This window comes from Platalea leucorodia (genome assembly GCF_965183815.1).
Source record: "Platalea leucorodia genome assembly, chromosome: 5".
In the NCBI taxonomy this organism is placed as follows: domain Eukaryota; kingdom Metazoa; phylum Chordata; class Aves; order Pelecaniformes; family Threskiornithidae; genus Platalea; species Platalea leucorodia.
The window spans coordinates 76,451,599-76,466,566 of NC_138827.1; the positions used below are offsets into that span (position 1 = coordinate 76,451,599).

Consider the following 14,968-nt stretch of genomic DNA (forward strand, 5'->3'; position numbering starts at 1 on the left):
TTCGGTGGTCATGAAAAAGCAGTATTTTAAGTGGGTTTTTAAACTTTGACTTAGTAAAATTATTAAGTTTATTCAGCAACGCCAAGTTAAAAATGTACACTGTCGTGATTTACTTGGATGAGGTGGAAGATAATGGGAGATACTCTGTATAAGCATAAGTAATTATTTGGGCATCATTCTAGTTTTCCTCACTTTGGAAAAATGCAAAGAAGTAGCAATAGTTAGTAGACAGTACTTCAGGCTAGTTAACTGTTCTGCTTATGCAGATGTCATCATAATGCTTGTGTATCATCCTTCACTCTTCTCATGTAAAAAGCAGTGGCTGTATTCATTTCACATGCAATAATCAGATGTACACAGTGAAAGTGGCAGCGCAAGTAAAAAAGCTTCCATACCTAGGTTATCCTTATCATCATTCTAAAAGGCAGAAAAACATTTTTTAGTTGCTTTCCCAGTTTAAAACAGCGTGGGGAGAGCTTCAACAGGATAGTAACCAGCCGCATGCCCAGTCTCAGTATTGGACACAATTCTGTAGTGCCCTCTGGTGTTCATATTCTCCACAACACAGACAATTTTCTGTCGTTAAGACCTTCACCCCTGAAGTCTTGTTGGAAGGATGTAGTTCTGTTATTTTCCTAAGCTTCCAAAACATTTTCTGCTAAGCAGTTTTTTCTGAACTGAAAAGAAAGTCAAGAGCAGCTGTGACCTAAAAATCCAAATGCAGAAGGTGGACTGGCTGGTACTTTTTAGTTATCTAAACAAACTGTTGACATGTGGTAATGGCATCGTAATATGAAACGCTTATCCCTAGTTTTAGTTGTTCCCTTTTGTAAATGAAACATTAGACTGAGCTAAGTTTTAGCATGTTTTTTAATCTGATACTTCAATTAAACATTCATGAGAACACTAAATTATTAACAAATACTCTCATTTTACCATCATACGCCAGTGTGGATATAAAGGCAACATTTTGGGGTTTAACAAGTTTGTGTAAACAACTTAAAGTAAGTTCTAGCATATATTTTGACATTATGAAAATACAGTTTTAAAGTACATTTTTTCATTATCAGGATAATGAAAGGAGAAGGTTCTAGAAAGAAGAAAAGCAATGTCAGGGAATGCATGAGGGCATTTTCAAGTAAAAGGTCATTGACTGTGAAGCAAATAATTTGAAGAAAATAGTGTAATAAAATGTTTTGCACTTTCACTATTTTGCATTTCAACAATTTGAGTCATATTTACTAATTCTGAAAAGTTTGTGGCACAGTTATGCCCATGTCTGCAACAACAGGCACTTACTTAGCTCAGTTACTTTACTCTCTTGTGCCAGAGGTCAAAACAGGGCACAGCATGCAGTCGTACATACTTTTGTCCATTAAAAGAACACTCTAGGCATCCGTAGACTGTCTCCCTTTTAGAACTTCCCATTCCACAAAGGACACAGGGACCTTTGGGGATGTTGTTATTAAGTAAATTAATTCGGATATGAGACCCTTCTCTGAGATAACTTGTAGAGAAATCAGTCATGCTTGCAGCTTTTTCATAGTAATCTGTGAAAAGGTCCTCCAAGTAAGCATCAGAGTTAGCAATGGTATCCACTACTCTCTTATCTGAAAAAGAACGCACAAAAAAAAGAAGCAATGATTTGTCATTACATTATGAACTGCTTACAAAACAACCTGTCAATCTAATTACGGAAATAACAACTGCTTCATGAAACCATTCTAAACATGCCACGTTGTAGATTACTTCCCATCAAAAGCCCTGTGTGATGAAAACTTTTCTTTAATTTCACAAAAGACACTGACAAAAGACAGAATTCTTTTGTATATGACCTATATAATTATAATATTTTTAGAAAGGCACCTTTAGAAAGGCACCTATTTTTAGATAGGCATGAGGCAAGCTTTTGAAAAGTTGGTGCCAAATAAAATCACAGCCGCATACTTTCCTGTTTAGCCATTTTTATTTTTGCATTTCTAGTTGTCTTTTGTAAAAATTGTAAATTCACTTTTTTTCCTAGTATTTACAACAAAACCACCAATACTTAAAAGGTTTAGAAAATTTGGAGGACTCCATGTTGACCTCCCAGCAGATTTCCGAGCGCACAAAACACCCCAGGAAGAAATCACTTTTGGAACTACCTACCTTTTTCCTCTCTCTTCAGGGACTGATTACTTTAGATTGGATGACAAACTTTCAGGCAGCTACAGCTACAGAGATGTATCATACCCACCGAAGATTTATTCCCTTAGTGCAGACTGGAGCAGCACTGAAGGCTTGGTCAAATAAAAGCCCTTTGATCAAGAACGGGATACAATGGAGCAAGGACACCTATACAGAGCAGCCTTTAGAAGGATGTCTTTACTGCTCAACATTTATCTCCACACTTGGATTTGCAGATTTCCAAAATACTTGGACCAAGGTTAAAAAGTATAGGGATTAGGATAGGATAGGATAGGTGTTAAAAAGTATAGGATCTTGTTCTGAAGAAAATATAGCTAGATACAGCAATACTCAGCTTTGTTGGATGTTGTGCTCATACCAGAATAAGAAAAGAGAACTATGATGGCATCTTGCCCACGTCCCTGCCATGTGAACATACAGCCTAAAGAGTACATTCAAATATTTAAATTAATATTGTTTGATATTTAAACTTAGTTTGCCTTGGAATATTCTTTATAGATCATAACTTGTATTGCATAACATTAGCTGTAAATGGCAAGCATATGAAATAGGCATAATGTTAACTGAAGCTAGTTGTATAATTACTCCATACCAGTTTATCATCAGCCATCATTTTTATTTTAAGAGCTTTAGAGTTTTAATGAACAGCAATACCATAAATTTGTTATTTGTAACAGAGTCAGATTCTCAAATATAAATTTTAATAACTTTACAATCATTTCAATACACAAGAAGTTAAAAGAGGTGCATTTTCCATCGAAATTTTCTTCTTTAAACATTCATCTTGCACACAAACAAAAAACACACTCTTCATGCATTAACTAAGACATCTGGATATAAATATCAAAAGTCATACTTCGATGAAACAGATTACTCTTTAACCTCCTTAATTTGATCAGTGAAGATGATCCAGATTTCTCTTTTTCAAATCCTCCTTTTGAAATGGGAGTTACACAGAGTTCTGTAAAAATTAAAAATAAGTGTTTAGAAGGGCAAAATCTAAAAGCAATCAATGCACAACAGAGTTTAATATGCTTTCTAATCTATAAAGCTAACAGTGATTAAATTCAGCTTTGCTAATGTTTTTAATGGCTAGTACCACTTGTTAATACAAGTCTGCACCCAGTAATAGCCCATAGAATCAAGTGACACAGATCCAATGGGAATTTTAAAATGTTGGTGGTTTTCAACATACATCATTAGAGTTTGTTTTGTTTTACACACAAGTTATGGCCATGTTAAGGGACTAAGGCAGTCAATATCACATAAATGGCAGCCCCGCTTCTGAAGGAGAAACATTTCTATGATCTCACTTGAAATTAAAAATGAAAAACAATAAGCAAGGCTGTGAGTTCTGTAGTCATCTCTTCCAACACCGAATCAACTACTAAAACTTGGGGTTTTTTAAATAAAAATAAGTATCACCTAAGTTTCTTTTCATAACTTGAAAGAAAACCTTTAAAGTGAAATATAAGGATAATCAGTTACAAGGAACTGAAAAAACATGTGTTAAACTTTCTCAATTAGGAATTCTTTTTAATTATGCCAATACAAATATCAGCTTCATTGATTATTTCACTGATAATGACTTTAGGAAAAACACTGTGCATGTACCTACCATTGCATAAAGGCAAAATAAAACACTACCAAAACTGAAATTAATGTTGAGCATTATGGAAGTGAATATAAAGAACTACCATATCATATTATCTCTTTTACTTTTAATCCAGTAATTATGCCTGGTTTGGAGTATATGTAAAGTTTTTACAGAAGGGTAAAGGTATCTCACAGTTCAGTAAAAAAGTGCTATACAATGCAGAGTACCTGTCATGCAAGTTTTATACTGTGTATGCCAAAGGGTACGGAGCTATTTGCAACTTTTAAAACATAGGGCTGTACAGATCTGCAGAGAGAGAGATTACTTCCCTAACCAGGTCTTTTATCTTGCTATTTACAGAAAGCCACAATGTTATAGAGACTCAAGCAATTCCTGAAACAGTTGAGTGACTGACAGAGGTTCCTGTAGTTAAGTACATGTGAATCCGGTGGTTAGAACTTTATCTAACATTACTCAGTCGGTGGGGAGTTTGGCATTTGATATTATCAAGTGCTAGATCAAATCCTAAATTGACTTTCTGGTTTATTACAAACAATGTTGATAACATTGATAATGCTATAGGCTATACATTAATCAGTGCAAATAATGTAAATACATAAGCACTATCCTTTCCCCCAAAAGAGAAAAACTTACAGGAGCTATGCAATTTTTTAAATTGTTTCCAATAGTTGTGATTATTTCTTCCTAAATATCGTCAGATATCCATATGTGGTAATGATGTATCAGACTGAAATTAAAGCCCCAACAGAAAAAAAGTTAGCTTAGCTTAGAAGTTCTGCACACTTTCTTCTTTACTTGGGTCTTTTTACTTGCCTATTTTATGCAAAACTGATCAGATGGTCTCATAAGCCTGGTCCTTACAGGCTAGAAATATAAGGAAGTGATTTTTTGTTCCATGGAACTGCGGGATTTTAAAAAAAAAATTACAAAATCATACTTAACTTTTAAAAAATGTTTCCACAACAGACTATTTTCTAGCACCTGCCTTGTTTATCTTTTCAAGAATTGTTTCCCTTAGAAAGTCAGACTACTTATGTGCATAAAATTAAAGCATACTATTGTATGGGATGGGGACTTATGTACATCGAGAGCAAGAAAACTGTTTTAAAAACTCAGGTCATTATAAATAATAGCAGTAATGATAGTAATGCACATCACTTACCGAAATTACCATCCAAATGAATATAAAGTTCAAATACACTAAAAGCAATAGTTGTATGCGCAGGAAAAACAATGGCTTTGTCCCGTCCTTTATAACTCTGATCTTCAATAATGTGAAACTAAAATTTAGAAAAGCATCCAAAGAAAAAAACAAATTGAAATGAAAAAATAAACAAAATAATATCTTAACTGTATATATTGAGAATCATAATGCCAGGAGGAAGCGTTGAAATAGAAGATCAAATTTCACGACTAAAGAATTTTATATTAACAACTTTGCATTTTAATAAAGTTTGATACAGAGATAGTAACTTAGCTTTCATCGCCCATTGAAAATTATCATCTGAATAATCTATAAATACTAGTAATGGGCAAATCTCAGAAGATTTGTAGTTTCAATTATTCAACACATTGAAGAGAGAAAGGGAGAGGGAAGAAGAACAGACAGGGAGTAAGATGCCAACTCTTCAAATAATAACAACCTGAAGTTCCAATGCGTTATAGAAAATGAATATAATAACGAAAGATAGGATCTATCTATGTTTATTTGTGATTCAAACTAAGAAGTAGTAAATTCCACATTTTTGTTGAGGCTTCACCCAAAGCAATGGCTCATTGTCTAGTCATCCTTTCATGCATTTCCCATCCCTCAGTCACATGAGCAATACTAACAAAAGACCAACTTTTAATTCAGTTTACATCAGTGCAATAATATTGATTTACTTCAGATTTTTTCTGAGCTTACATCAGTAAAAATGCAATTAAATCCAACCATAACACTTATAAAAATGAGCTTTTTATGTTTGTTCATTTACGTTACAGAACTTTGTCAAACATATTTACCCTCATTGTCTCTCCACGCATTCCAGTATGGACAGTTAATGAGCACTGCCTTGTAGTTCTAATACTTTCCATGACCACGCACAAAATTTCCATCCTACTTTTTCTTGATTGATGGACTAGACAATGATCAAAATTTATTTTTCTAAAATCAAGAGGGAGGCAGGAAGGAAATTCAGAGATTATTAGCAATTTACAAAGCAGCTAATAGAATTAGTAACTTTAAATCAGTAAATAAATCACCATAACTTCTGTCTCATAGCAGTAAAACAACTGACTGAAGAGATTTCTGGAAACTTAATATTGATTTTCAGTGTTTGGGAAAAGAAGCACTAAAAAATTCAAGGAAAGCCAGTAATGTACAAATGTTAGAAAGGATATGTGGGACATCCTGGAAAATTCCAGGTCTGTCCATCTGACACTGATCTTAGTGACAGTAAGGAACTGTCAACACACCCTAATTAATAACAAGTTTTTTTAAAGGGGTATAAGTAATGTAAGTCAGTAAGGATTCATGGAAAATAGATAGTAAAAGCAACAGCTGTAATGCTCTACCTTTGGGCTTCTATAAAGCTTATGATGATGGAATGTTTTGGTTAGAAGCCTAAATGATGCCTATACAAGCTGGCATATACTCAATGGATTAAAAACTGGTTAATTGATACATGTCAACTATAACTGAAAAACCTATATAACTTATAAACATGGAACAATCATGAAACAAGTGTTTGCAGGAGAATTTCTACAGGCATTGGCTCTTAGATGTATAACATTGAATATTTTTATCAGGAGACTAGGACCTCTTCCCCCACCCCACCCCCAATTATTAATGATAATGTTTGGAGGTTACAAATAAACGAGGAAAAGGTAGGTACAGAACAAGAGAAGTTATGGGTACAAAATGACATGCACTGCTTGGTAAATAACTACAAGGAAACAATATATATATGAAAATACCAAATGTCACATCATGCATAGCAAATAATTTACTGGGATGCAACATTGGGATTCACTGGGATGACATTGTGGTCAAGGGATAATCTTTGAAATACAAACTAGAGAATTACACCTAAAATTAGTCACAACATATTTCTATGTGTTTGACTTTTGTGCTAGCACTACAGGAACACCAAGTTCGGTTTCAGTGTCCACAGCTCAACAAGGATGCTGGAAAAATGGAGACTGCATTTAGAGAAGAACCACAGAAGGTTATGAAAAATTCAAGCAGATAAACCTACTTTGCTTTTCAAAGAAAAGCTGTGTAATAACCTCGTAAAACCTTGAAGTATCTACATTGGCAATAAAACATATAGCTTTCTAGTTCATCAGACAAAGGCATACAAATCCTATTTCTGAAACCTGAAGTTGGGTAATGTCATTTGAAGTACATTTCAAATTTTCAATAGTATGGAATAACATAGACAGGACCTTAGACGTACCCTTCCTCTCTGGATTTTTTTTTTTTTTTTCCCTGAAAGATGCGCTGTAATTCAAGCAAGAATTTAATTCACAAGAATTGTACAGTCTGTGCTATACAGAAGGTCATGTGTCTAATCCCAGTGATCCACCCTGAGACTCTTGGAAAATATCACATGGTGGCTGCTATTGATTGGCTACAAATAATCAAAACCTAACCATTTCAGTGGTTCAACCTAACTGTATGAAATGTAATTATGGAAGAAGAAACCAAAATATATAATATAACCTTGTAGTAAGTTCTTTAAGTAATGTTGGTACTTCAACCTCATGTTTGGTCACTATGCCAAATGACGCTTTAAAGGCAACAGAATCTGATCCAGCAACATCAAAACCGACATCATTCATTATCTGATTTCCTCTTCTACCATTAAGTGAAACATCTGATTTGTCTTCATAGTTGAGCAACTGGTAAGATGAGACACCTGAGTAAAAGAAGATAACCGTTGTGTGATGAAAAGTCCGAATGCAGTATTTTTACACAGCAAGAAGAGAATAAATGGTACCGTTCCTACTGCACTTAACCATTTTGATGTGAAATTCAGAGCCACATTGAGCACTTATTTATCGGTGTTACTACTGATAACTAATGGAAAGAGAGCGCATAGGGGTCTGAGGAATTTCTGTGCCTCTCTCTGGCAGAGTTGTGCCCATGGTCCTGCATGTGATATGCCCTGGGCATGAAATGGTGATTAGGGCTATTTACACATTTCTGTGTTTATCATTATTCTCCTCAAGTACTTTTACCTGTAAGTACGCTGTTGGTACTTGTATAAACTAGACACGTAGTGTGTTCTGGGTTTAATGACAGAGGCTCTGAAACACAAAATGACTTGGTGGAGGCCACACAGAATATTAAAACTAGGAACAAAATGAAAGCCACTGTGTGTAAATTGGTGAATTCTGAATTTTGTCTAGATGTAGTACAAATGAACCTAACACTTCTTCATTTTTCCAATACGTGAATGAGACATGGGTGTGTCAGTAACATTAACTCTGCCTTTTACCTGACATGTCACAATTAGAAAGACTTACCACACTTTCCACGTGTGCCTGATGATTCCAGGGACTATGTCAGTTTATTTTGAAGGAAAACAACAGATTAATTTTTACTTACTTGAAAGTTTGCATCGAGTTATTGTACAATCAAAGGCTAGGTGCCAAAACATTTCTATAACGCTTTCTTTATAACCTTAAATACATTTCCATTACACTAACAGAAAAATATTAGAATGCATTAGTTGCCAAATTAAAATTAATAGAGGAGGTAGAACACAGGGATTAGGCACCCAAATATATTTGAAAGTCTGGGGTTTACTCCTTTTTTTTTAATCCTTTGAAGCTTTTAGGATAACTGATATTATGTAGTCACCTAATATGAATCCTGTTTGTCTTTATTTTTAACCAAAAAAAAAGGTTCATATATTTTTCTTAATTCTAAAAAGATTGCAAATGCTTGTATTTGTCACATAAAAAAGGAAATTCAATTACAAAGTTCTTTGCTCACATTAAAGGACAATACGGTCTGCACATGACATCTAACCTTTACAGAAAAGACTAGTAAGGTTTTGAGAGACTTTTTAATGAGATTTTGCAACCTTTTTCCCAGACTTTTTAATGAGATTTTTTTTTTTTTTTCCATTCAGGACAAGGCAGCTGACTTGTCCTGAATGTAAGACTAGTAGGATTAGTAGGATTCTAATTTTTTTCATCATGCTTGCATTCTGGAATCACCCCTTTCTGGGGTAAAATGGTATTTCTGTCTTCTTGTGCTCATACTGGTTTGTCTTAGTAGAGTTTTTAATTGATGCAATTGTTGTACAATTAATGTGATCAATACTTTTGTCAACATGGACCTTTTTTCAAAAGAAAATAAAGCAATGAAACCATTTTGAGAAAACATAGCATGTAGACAAGCATTACACAGACTTTTCAAAGGAAGGTACAGGAAAATATAGGCAGTATAGTTCAGTTTTGCACCTCCTAATTCTCATAGAATCTCCTCAAAAATTTCTGATATTGCATAGCAAAGGCAATTTAAACACAGTTAAGCTCTCTAGATACTCAAAAAAGATTACAAAAAAAAAATTTATGGATAACCAATTACTTCAGTCAGATAGCTGTTGTCAAATGCTTCTGCCTGTGCAGAGCCCAGTTCAACACCAGGGATTACTAGCACGGAAATGCTGCAGAACCGAGGCCATTCTTACATACTTAAAAGCCAGTATACAGAGAATGGTGAACATTAAAAACAAATTTTAAGTAGCAATTAATCGACATATATCAATACATCTATCAGGAATCTGTTGCGATTTGTGAAAAAACACAAGGCTTAACTGAATTTGTTTCATATTAGCTCAGAAAATATCAAGGCTTTTTAGTATAATTGCTTTTTTTTTTACTCCTTTTCAGAAAGTCCTTTTTTTTTTTCTTTTTTCTTTTAACAGTTTGATGTACTTTTTTCTTAAATATTTATTACATGAGTAAGCAAGACAAATTTTATTACCCATGTACTAAAGAACCATCATACTACCTGCACAGTTTAAACTATGTCTACTGTTCTGCAGTTACTAGAAAACATGCTTTTTCTCCACTTTGAAGAAAGATAGAAATCTTACCTGCTGAAATTTCTTTCTCCCCTTGAAGAATGTCTTTTAATGTAAAAGGTGTTGAAGCAAATTTAGATTTTTTTGAAAGCAAACATTTTCTTTTCTTAATCACGAGGCTCAGAGGTTGGTATTTATCAGCTTCACTGAGACTGGGCACTGGAACTAGTCTTCCTCCATCACCAACCTGTTTAACAAAGTTTTTGGTTGCAGCAGCAAACATATTATGACATTAGTAATGATAATAATAATAATCTCTGTATCAAGTGTAGCTTCCAGATGTCAAGCCCATGTTCACTTCTTTTTACAATGTTCTTTCAAACAAATTAACATGTTTCAAAAAAAAAAAAAAAAAAAGCTGTCAAACTGTTTTTTTAGATTGAGTTATATTTTGCTTGGAAAGAATCAACAGCATCTTAGCTACCAAGGTTCTATGGTGTATTGCTCGAGACTTCTCTCAAAGACCTTCAGTTAAGCTCTAATTCTGTATGATGAATAATGAATTACCAGTGTAAACTGATAGGGCAATGGTTGCCCTTTCCTTGGCAGTTTAATCCCACTGTTTGAAAACAAAATTTACAATCTTAGAAACAGAAGACAGTAACTTCTGCAACCCTTAGCTTCCCATTAGGACTTATTGATGTATTACAGTTTCTTGGGTCCTTGCTGCAGCTGAATTCTAGTGTTTTACCAACAAAGCAGCCCCGATGTGCTCCAGGAGACCACCTGAATTACACATTCGTGAAAGCTGGTAGGTCTGCCGAGATGGTATTGCCTTTCAACAGCGGTTGCATAACCTATCTGTGAAAGCTCAGCTGGGGAGTAAGTGGTGTGGAGGTCTTCGGAAAAACCTGAGCTGAATCATAAGATTAGAGATGGCTGTAGGCAGGGGGGAAACAGCAGTGGGCTTTCATTATATGTTATTCTTCTCCTATGGATTCAGCTGTCTGTGACTCAAGGGCTAGTTTTGAGACAGGTCAGCTGCATGTATATGGTTCAGACTACTGAGAAATTCACTAAATTGTGAGAATTACACAAAATAATAAAAGTAAAATTGCAGACAGAAGTGAGATTATTGATATAGGATTACGAAGCAGCTCAAGGATCCAAGAGGGAAAACACCAGTGTAAAAAGATATACAATTGTAAAGGGAAAAAAGAAAGTCAGTAGACAGCACCGTGGAGGATCTGTAAGGGAGGCAGCAGGAGCCGACCCATCCTCATGTAAACGATGACTTGATTTTCTTGCGAGAGTGGTGAGCGTGCAACTGCTAAACCTTGTAGCGCATCTTCCAGAGACTCCTTTTGCAGTTACAGTAGGTAAAACATCAGCGACAGGCTTGTAAAGCTACACTTTAATATGAATATTATCCCTGGATGCCAGGTAAAAACTTTGGTTGGCTTTTTTTCTGAAGTAAGGTTTTCACATGAAAGCATTTTAAGGACTGTTTTTATAATATGATCACTTATTTAATGATTTAACATGTTTCAATTTACTTCTTTGCAATGCTTCCATAACTATTTTTAAACATTCGGAGGAAGTCCAATAAAAAGGCAAAAAGAGGAGTATATTACCTCAGCTATCTAAGATAAAAGGAAAGGCTGCTGGAGCTTTCTGCTTCCTCTAGAGGGTGCTGAAAAATCAAAGCCAGTTACACAGAGACTTTGAACTGAAACCATGTGAAACGCTGCGATTCAGTCTGACTGTAATTCATATTAGACTGCACTAAGAAAAAAACCCTGTACATATTTACTCAATCAAAACACGTTAACAGAACTTAAAAGGTTTTAAAGGGAGGGAAAAGCTAAGGGAATTCTTAAATTAAAATTGCCTGTTCAGTCTTGATTTAGATTTATCCTGTATATGTTTTATAACTTTTTGACAGGATACTATTTTTTCTACAGATTATTAAGTTCAGCTGGCACTGTTTATTCAACATGTATTTGTATTTCTCTTGCTTAGTATGTGGTCATAGATCACATTCAATCTGGTCCTAGCACTAATTTTGATAACGAATAGTTTCATTTGATATGTTTATGTGGCACTCCTGTTACTCTGACACCCTATAATCCACCATAAATGCTGCAGCAGCTGTTCGTATCATCCTCATGCCACAGGTCAGAGTACAGGAGTGCAACTACATTAACATTGCCATGTTCAAAAAACATTCACTAATTTTGCATATCCAAGTGAAGAAACCTAAGATATTTCCCCCACCCGTCCAGTACTAGGGACTTTCATACTTGGCACATGAGTGTACTTACTAATTTTCAGCATGTCTGCAGCCCTGGCACTCTCTCATTTTGGGCAACCAATAAATGAAAAACATGCTGTGCATACGTTATGGCTGAATCAGCATCTGAATAAAAAACTCTTGCCTCGTCTCGCCAAGTTGTGCAGATGAAAATCCTTGCTCACATGTGGGTTCAAGGCTACCTCTGGGGAGTGCCAGGGCTGTAACCTTCTGTACCCCTTAGCACAGAGCCACAGAACGACAGTGACAAGGCATCCCATCTGCCTTCACTATGCAGGATCCTTCATAGAACAACAAAAGGACCTTTCTAGCCCGATCTTAGCCCAGCTTTGTAAATTACTGGAACGAGGTCAGACTTGAACCCTCACCATGACCCAGGCACCTTTTTAAAAAAACAAATTAAAAAATATGACCAAAATAATCCCCCCACAGGTTGCCTAGTATCCATCTATGATGACCTTTGTTCTTAAGTGAGCACCCCTGAATCATATACAAACTCGTTGTTGGTGTCAGAGACAAAATTATTCCTCCAGTTTCCCCATTTTCTCGATCATGAGAATGCACTTTCTTTGTGTTACCCCTTCTCTCTCTAATTCCATACCCTCTGAACCTTGTAAATAAATAAATAAATCAAGACTCTTACTGGCAGAAGCCTCATTTGCCGATTCATCTGCAGAGCAGGTTCATCTATAGTTGGAAGGTGAAATTCTGTGCAAGAAAAAAATATGAACTGATGTAAAGCTATAATGTTCTATTTTTATGTGTTTTTTAATTGATTTTACTGTCCCTATAACTCTAGCTTAACTCTGCTCTCTGCTCCTAACTACCACACTCTGTTCTGCTTCTGTTTGAGTTGTCCGTCCCCAGCAGACTTGAAGGTGTCTGTAAGTTTACCTAAGGACATCACAAGCCTCAACATGGGGAGCAGTTTCAACGTAGCTTATTCAGCTCTGTGTTCTGCAGACAGTTTACTTCATATGCAAGATGAGCTCTGTTTCTTCAGAATGGGACTTAGCCACAGAGTAGTAACAGAGCAGGCAAGTATTAGCTATATATAGCTGAGAATTTTGATGCTTAAATACTGTATTTTTTCCTTACATCATATTGATATGGACCTGGAGATTATTTAATAGTAAAATCCAGAGGACAGTCCTGCTTTCTGCATAATCTTTGAGGATGCACATGCTTTTTGTAGTTATTAGGTAACTCCATAATTATTTTTGTTTTAGTATTAGATAGTTAGCCTATATTATCCCTGCAGGAATGTTGAATATCTGTAATTATGGGGTGTCTAAAGATGCATTTATAGGGTGACCTAAGGTGTGTGCAGGCTAGAGGCTTGTCCAAGGAACTGAAAATGTGGAATTATCTCATTAATTTCAATCCAGAAATCTAGAATCATCTGCAGATTATTTTGATGTTTCTGTAATCCACATGAACTGATCTGATTTTAATTTGTTTCTTGTCACAGTCAACCATATAAAATTAGTATGATTAACCAGTCAGTTGAGGGGGAAAAAAGAACTCCTAAGTGTTAACCAACTGGATAAACTGAGTTGGTGTTTCACTTGAAAGGGTTAAACACACATAATCAGTACCAAATTATGCTGGTAATTTGTTTGATACCTTCTTAGTGTAAAAAAAGCTGCTGTCAGTTGCCAGACCACCTGATTTAAGTGCCTTTGAACTATATTACATTTACCTACAGATCTTTACAAAAGAACAAGTGCAGGAATTTGACACCTAAAACCAGCGAAATAAAATGCTACTGAAAAATTTCCTTGCTAAATTCTGCAACTTTCCAGCAGGTGGCATGAGTATTTCCCTAGAAATCAAGGATCTGTGCAATATAGATCCTGTTATATTTCAGGAGGTAACAAAAATAACAATTTATCGGAGCAAATATGGTCCTTATTACACATATGCCTTTTTTTTTTTTACTGCCAAAGTGGTTTTAACAGCCCTTGACCTTCCCCCCCCTCCCCCCCCCCCCCCCCCAAGGTGGAGCTTGTCTAGACATTCTCTTGCGTAAGCAAGAGCAGTCAGTTTAATACCATGACTTACACCACTTCAGAGCTCCTGAGTATGAAGACAGTACCACTGTCATGCTGATCTCTTGGTCTAGCAGTTTGCTGGGGTACTGGAGTCACCTGGCACAATGCTTGCAGTGACGGCTGCTCTCAAAGCATTATGGTATTTAGAGACCATTGTGGGAAGAAGAGTAAGTTAAAGCAATATGAAGGTTTTCAGCAGACTTAGCTTCAGCAGAGATACTTCCATGTTGGATTTCTTTATTATATAGTTCAAGTGCAGTGAAAATTTTAAATCAGTTCACAAATGCTATTTTAATTATGCAGTATAGGGGAAAAATTAAATTAGCTATGGCAATATTTTAATTTTGTGTAGACTTACTTTATTAAGCTCTCAATTTGGTAAAGCAGTAAAAAAATCTAGTCACTTCTTGTCTATCTGAAACTTAATTGGTTCCTTATGGAAACCTCTCTGGGCAGCAGGACAAATAGACCGTATCAAAATTAGAGAACTCAGAAATTCAAGGAGGCAATTCATTAGAAGCCTTGTCCTAAAATGTTTTAAGTTGCCCACATTTAAAGTATGTTTCACTTCTTGTGGAGCCAGATCCTTTTGAATATTCCAGTACTATCTGTATTCTCAGGAGAAAATTTTAATAAGCTTCTAGAGGTAAGTATTTTAATGAACTTTTATGTTTTATTTATATGGGACTTTTGTGCATGAACAGTTTCTTCACCAATTAGAATGGATTTAAAAAAAAAAAAATTAAAAGGCACAGGAAACATTGTTGTCCTT

At 35.3% G+C, this 14,968-nt stretch overlaps 1 protein-coding gene across 2 annotated transcripts; it reads right to left on the reverse strand.

Annotated features, from left to right (window-relative positions):
- Nucleotides 1–1,308: 1,308 nt before the first annotated feature.
- On the reverse strand, nucleotides 1,309–10,111 carry PJVK (pejvakin; the record flags this gene model as incomplete). 2 transcript variants are annotated; one of them, XM_082312609.1, is made up of 6 exons in its annotated part: nucleotides 1,309–1,610; nucleotides 3,044–3,148; nucleotides 4,968–5,085; nucleotides 5,810–5,951; nucleotides 7,512–7,707; nucleotides 9,901–10,111. In XM_082312609.1, the coding sequence occupies 6 exons, from the start codon at nucleotides 10,109–10,111 to the stop codon at nucleotides 1,309–1,311; spliced, it is 1,074 nt and encodes a 357-aa protein (XP_082168735.1). The 2 variants fall into 2 exon arrangements, with proteins under 2 accessions (XP_082168735.1, XP_082168736.1); XM_082312610.1 differs by lacking the exon at nucleotides 3,044–3,148.
- Between the last annotated feature and the right edge of the window lie 4,857 nt (nucleotides 10,112–14,968).